The 6,461-nt window shown below is 39.3% G+C and overlaps 1 protein-coding gene across 1 annotated transcript in view; it reads right to left on the bottom strand.

Moving 5' to 3' along the window:
• Nucleotides 1-218: 218 nt before the first annotated feature.
• Nucleotides 219-6,461, bottom strand: part of LOC132130580 (CREB3 regulatory factor-like) — a 29,847-nt gene continuing 23,604 nt past the window's right edge. Inside the window, exons 2-8 of the mRNA XM_059542327.1 lie at nucleotides 6,011-6,215; nucleotides 5,797-5,922; nucleotides 3,695-4,886; nucleotides 1,456-1,650; nucleotides 1,121-1,310; nucleotides 826-899; nucleotides 219-628 (exon numbers count right to left, since the gene is read on the bottom strand). Coding sequence (XP_059398310.1) covers nucleotides 234-628; nucleotides 826-899; nucleotides 1,121-1,310; nucleotides 1,456-1,650; nucleotides 3,695-4,886; nucleotides 5,797-5,922; nucleotides 6,011-6,127 — 2,289 coding nt within the window. The 5' untranslated portion in view covers nucleotides 6,128-6,215 and the 3' untranslated portion in view covers nucleotides 219-233. The remainder of the gene's footprint in view (nucleotides 629-825; nucleotides 900-1,120; nucleotides 1,311-1,455; nucleotides 1,651-3,694; nucleotides 4,887-5,796; nucleotides 5,923-6,010; nucleotides 6,216-6,461) is intronic.

Here is a 6,461-nt window from a genome sequence, read left to right as displayed (position 1 = left end):
AGAGTAGCAAAGTATCCTACCTTGATCTTAAAGGGAAAGTTTTAACAGAGTTTTGTTGTTAGTTACAGGCTGATTACTTCCCAGTCTATGCTGAGATCATGAGCTTCCAACATAATATTTAAAAAATATTCATCTTGTGTTCTTTTAAAGCTGTTTTTGGAACTTATAGAACAGTAGGATGAGACGATGTGCTGATTGTGATGTGCTAACAAAAATTTCTTCAGAAAACCGTTTCAATACAACAGAGGTCGCAGCATGGAGCGAAGCAATGTGAAGGCACTTAAAATTCTTGAAGACACAAGGATAGCAGCTGCTGGAGAAGACGCAGCTTGATCATGCTTGTAAAGCATGCAGATTTCTTGCAACTCAGCTAGTAAGATGTATCGAGTTGTTAGTGGTGTACTCGAGGAGAAACTTGAAGACATCTTGTACAAGATCACACATAATTCGCATTTGCAATGTTTTACAAGTGTTAATAATAATGCAATGTAGCACATTTTCTTACCTAAGGTATCCTCAATGAGTTTATCCAGCTTCTCGGTCATGCTTGTTCCTTTGTCATGTGAGATATCCTGAACTCTGCTGACAATCTCTTCTTTGATTGCATTGATCACAAACAGCAAACGATCTGAAAAAGAAGACAATCATATCTTTGTCTCATTCTTGGTAAATTTGCTCGGTTGTAAGTATGCACAAAAACTTAACTGATCTAAAAACTGGTCTCATTTCAATGGTAAGCAAAGTGGTTACACTCAATCTACACTCTAAAATAAACTATATCAAGTACTTCCTTTAATATTTAATTTCCATGTCTAAACAATGTACCATATTCAGTTCCAAGCCCCCATAACTTGACTTTGTTGGCTTCATACTGAGCTTTCTTTTTCAGCCTGCAGGCCCTAAAAAAAAAAAAAAAACCCGGAGAGAAGAATCAAGAAGAGTGTTTCACTGAAAAAGTCATTTTGGTGTGCTGTATTTCAGCATTTTAATCACAAGCAGCACATAATGTAGTTCAACCAGTCTTTCTATAGTGGATTTTAAGCTTAAGGAAAAACCTTGGGATGTGAGCTTTAAGAAATAAAAAAGTAGTATTTCAAGGAGTACGTGGATACAGCTTTACCTTGATGCAAGCTTGTTCTTCTCCTTTCGAGACCGAGGCCGAGCGGTTAGGGGTAACTCACTAACCGGAGTCAGGTCACTAATAACTTTATTGAGTTTCCGGAGTTCATTGCCAATCTGAAGCAGCTTCCGAGGGTTCGGAGTAAGATCTTCCACATCCGTCCGCCTCGACTTCTTCAGTGCGTATTTTCCTAAACAAACATTAAAATTAAATATGTCAGGCTTTAAGAGAATTTTTATAATAGCTTTAAATCCTGTGATCTGCTGTAATTATAATCTGGAACACAGGTCCTTCTTTGCTCATAGATTTTATATGATGTACAGTGAATGTCTCACCATGGTGCAGGCCATTCTTTTGGTACATGTTGCTGGGAAGTGTGTCTCTGTCCCATTCGGAGGGTTTCAGCATGCGCTCCTGTTTGGATGGGATGAGCTGCTCGCTGTACTCCCAAAAGTATCGACGCTTTCCCCTCTTCCTGGAAACTCCAGCCGTCAGGCCTTTGCCTTCATCAGCCATATCAGTGTCACATCCTGTTTGAAAGACAGAAAGGTAATGAAGCAAAGAAAGAAATGAACAATGATCTTTTCCTACCCTGCATTTACAGAATCACTAAGCCTTTATAATCTTGTAAATGTACAATTATAATATCAATTCAACCATAACAAATCACAAGGGCCCGTTCAAGATATTAGTAGCTTCATAGTTTCAAATTATGGCAGTGACACAAGTTTTTACTAGGGATGCACACAATGGCAAATACAATCACTGATACTTCTGTTTTGGTATTTGCTGTCACGTATACCGGTATTTACCAGTCCAGTCCAGTGAGACTGATTATTATTATTTTCATCAAATATTTACTTTAACAGCAAATACAGCTGACTATACAAGCATACCGCAATAGATAAAATTACAATGTTTACAAACCAAATCTTCTGCAACACTTCCGTGTTCTTTAGACCAACCTGAAAAAAAAGCTTTTTTTCATTCCAGGCTTCATTTTAGCTGACTAGCTAACAAAACACTGCAAGACGAGAAAACAAAAAACAAAAGAAAATTGTCCAATGAGTGGCGTTTCCAATTCTTGTTTTTGACAGGTACAAAATTTGGGTCTCTTACGTTTCCAACAGGATGGGTGGAGGAGGACACACTTAGATTTTGACAAAAAATTAGCATCCTTCAAAGATCCCTATCTAACTGTTTTCTGTCATCTTTGCTGGTGTCTCTATGTCTGCACTATTTGACAAATACAAATTTCAAATTGCTGCAATTAATCATATGCACCGGTCAGAAATGTTTTACAAAATTAAAATGTGCATATTGCAATTTAATAAAGAAATAAATAATTACATGTTTACTTAGCTGTTTAAATGGGGACATTGCATCAAATGTTGTAACCGGAAACTCAAACATGCTTGTATGAGCACAAGAACCAATGAGGTTTGTTCTTGATCATCAAGGAAGTACGGCTAAAATTCTCTTTACCATATTTGATGTGCTCTTTGTATGCGAGTTGATCAATGTTTATATGTGAATAAAAGGCTAAATTGAATCTGTTCATCATATAAAGCGATCTTGTATCTTTAAAAGATTTGGATTAAACTACACAATTCGTATGGATTACTTTTGCGATGTCTTTTTAAAATGGAAATAAATAAATGTAATGGACTGGACTTTTAATGGAGGGACAGAAATGTTAAAATATCTTAATGAAACATACTGAAGTCTTGAGGTTTTGGAACAACATGAGAGTGAACAATCGATGATAATTTAAATTTCTGGATGAACTATTCCTTTAAAGGGAAGAATGCAGGTAACCAAAGAGTTTCTGGTGCCCACTGACTTTTCATAGTATTTTTTCCCGATCCAATGGAAGTTACTTGTGACCAGGAACTGTTTGATTACACACATTATTCAAAATATATATATATATTTTTATGTTGAACAGAAGAGAGAAACTCATTCAAATTTGGACCAATGAGTGTGAGTAAATGGAAAATTTTCATCCTTGGGTTGACTACACCTTCAAGTACACACACATTACAAAATGCTTACATTTTTTGCTCCATAACGCCACTCAAACAAACATATAAATAAATAAAACACAAGAAAATTTAAATAAATAAATAACCAAAAAGATTCACGCATTTAAGAACCTATATATGCATTTGCTTTTGGGTATCATCACAACAATTTACAGTAATTTATGTAATTTATGTCATTAAGATCATCTGTTAGTTTCACATCCCTTTGGTTATCTGCACACAACCTACAATGCACTTTCCAAACAGCTAACTCCTAGAATGAACTGGATTTCCAAATGCTACTCAATAGCAATGACATTCTAGGGGAATTAACTCCATATACTCTCTCTTTCCATTCACTCAGTTATAAGCCTATTTGTACTATGCACTCATTTGGTGGCATTGAATTTTGTACCTCCAAAAGTCTGATGCTGTGTGTTGTTTCGAATGTACAGAACAGCATGTATTGACACCAGTATCATTATCATAGCATCCCTAGTTTTTATGCATTTGTCTACAACAGCATCAAGAAAAAGATGTCATTTTGCACCTGGCTCTGAGAATGCGTCACTAACGTAGTCGTCTTTGTCACCCTCATAGTCCTCATCTTCCTCCTCCTCTTCCTCTTCATTCTCTGAGAGCTCATGTTCACTGCCAAACCCTTCATCGTGGTCTTCATCATCTAGATCCAATCCCTCTGCCTCCTCCTCCTCTTCCTCTTCTTCACCTTCGTCGTCCTCTTCTTCTTCCTCTTCTTCCATGTCAGCAGTTGCTTTCCCTGCCAGCCTGGCCCTGGTTAAGAATAACGAGTAGTTGTGCTCTTCCTCCTCCTTTTTGTCAGCGGCAGAAGCGTCGGATCCAAGGGCATTCACGGTGAGCAAGGTTTCCCTGCCGGTAGCTGCAGTGAAGTGGACTTTCTGTTGCACCGTCCTCAGGTTCCCTATTTCTGGACCAGGACCAGTCGGTACCTCTCGTTTAGGAGTCTCCACTCTCTTTTCACAGCTAATGGAGGATTCTGTGTTAGCAGCGATGACCGGTGGGTCCTCGCTGACCTGCGAAGCAGAAGACTCGTGCTCCTGGATAAGAGGAGAGGCAGAAACACTAATCTGGGCAGAGCTCTCTACTAAAGGCTTGCGTGGTACGCTGATGCGTACCTTGGCTTTGCGAACATAATCCATGTTTTCCATAGGTGCAGTTGAGGCTTTGCTAGGGCCCTGAAACTGCCCCTTGGACATTGTGTCAGTGCTGGAGGGAACAGGCCAAGTAGCTTTCTGGGATCCCTCGGCAAAGTCCGGCAGAGGGTTGCGACTTGATGAGGCGCTGGTTGCTGAGTGGCTGAGTTTGTTAGTCTTCTTGGCCACAGTGGGAGGTGGAAACAAAAGCTGCTTTTGACCCACCAGCAAGTCTGGATGGTAAAGAGTGTCACAAACTGGCTGCGAGTCCTCACTGTTGAGCTGGGCCAGGGTCGGAGTCTGTCCTATCACCTCCTCATCCTGGTAAGGGCTGGAAAAGTCATCAAGGCCCAAGAAATCCACTTCCTTGGTGCCCCAGATATCACAACTGGTGAGCCGAGTGTACTTGGTCAAGTCCTCCCAGTATGTGTCCCACTGCTCAAAGTTGGAGCTGTAAGCAGGGTCGTTATCTACAAGTTCAGGTAGATGATCCATGCCGTCCAAGTCTTTGCAGTCTCCAACTGTGAAAATATCTCCTCTAGGGCTCTGGCGACAAGTCATGTCCCGATCCTGCAAACATTGAAAAATGTAACTCAACTTTAAACAGCAGACTAAAGGAACTGGTGGGGCTTTCACACTTGAAGTGAATTCCCCAGTGTAATTAACATAACCCTGAGTAATCTTCCTCCATGTTTTACACAGTCTAGACTTTACCTTGGGTTGTCATTAATTCAGGGCTGTTAGGTTTCAGGATTTCACATTGCTCATTTAAGCACTGTGTTAATGTTTTTATTTTCATATTTACGAGGTTCACAACCTTTATTGGACAAGCCCAGTATGCAGCCTGGTTTAATGACTGTTGTCCATAGTGGAAATGTTGCCACAACTACTTCTAGCTATCTTCTGAAACACTACGCAAAAATAATACTGTCAATTTGTCACTCTATACTGACACAATGTGTAACCATTATGTACTGAAAAATTAATTTGATCAAATTTAATAAAACGCACAGCACTTGGGTCCCATAGCAAACTTCCAAGTAGGCCCAAAGATGAAAACTCATGCAAATTACAAATAACATTTTAAAACCCTATGGGCACTTTGATAAAGAATACACATTTTTCTAGTTACGCTAAGCTCTAAAATATTTACTGGGCAGAAACTGTAAGTAAAAAATATTTTATAAAATCCATATCCTTTTAGTAAATCAATGAACATGATTACATTCTTATTTTATTTATCAATTCAATGCCACATTTTATAGTTGTTCCCACATTTGGTTACCATTGGAGTGTGGTTACCATTTCATTCCCTCATTTTTAATTTAGTGAAAATTAACTATGATTTAACTAAAACAAAGGAACAAATTAGTACAATGCCACGATAACTTGTTTTTCCATGTTTGCAAGTTCTATGTAGTGTGAAAATCCTCTAGGTATGAATAAAAAGGGAACAGTAATACTGTGTGTATGAACTTACCAGTTCATACATGAAATCTGGGTCAGAACTGTTAGCCAACAGGTCTGTGCTGGTCAGTGCCTGGTCAGTAAAAGAGCAATTTTGAAAGGCATCCCCAAAGGGAGGATCCATTCCGCTAATGCTGGGCTGTAAGATGGAAGCAAGAGAAGTATACCATGACATCCATTTCAAAATACCTCAACGGGCGCCCAAATTTGAATGACAGGGCCCATACCAGAGGCATTGCAGAGCACAGATCTTCAGTTCCTTGACGGAAACCTTTCTGCCACCTCCCCCGTCTCAGTCGCCCTATCTTTTCGTCAATCTCTGGAGGAAATTTGATTTTAAGCATAAAAAAAGAGAAAGTCCTTGTTTTAAATATGGAGGATTTAGCAGCACATTTAAGTATGGCTGAGTTGTCCTCCTCACTTGACTGCTGTCTGTGGAAAGAAAACAGAACAGGAGAGCGGTTAGCTAGCACAGGTGTTATAATAACACACACTATCTGCACAAACATCGGTGTACAAAACAGGACACTCGGCCTGAACAGTCTGGTAAAGCAAGTCTATAAACAAAATGTCACTTACAAGCTGCTAACTGGCACAGACTATGAAACACAGAGAAAACAGCTGTCAAAAACAACCGTGTGCTGACATTAGAACAGCCACAGATATATATATATATAT

This window comes from Carassius carassius, chromosome 47 (assembly GCF_963082965.1).
Source record: "Carassius carassius chromosome 47, fCarCar2.1, whole genome shotgun sequence".
NCBI classification, from domain to species: domain Eukaryota; kingdom Metazoa; phylum Chordata; class Actinopteri; order Cypriniformes; family Cyprinidae; genus Carassius; species Carassius carassius.
The sequence above is the reverse complement of the archived record's forward strand: the minus strand, read 5'-3'. Positions and strand labels throughout refer to the sequence as shown.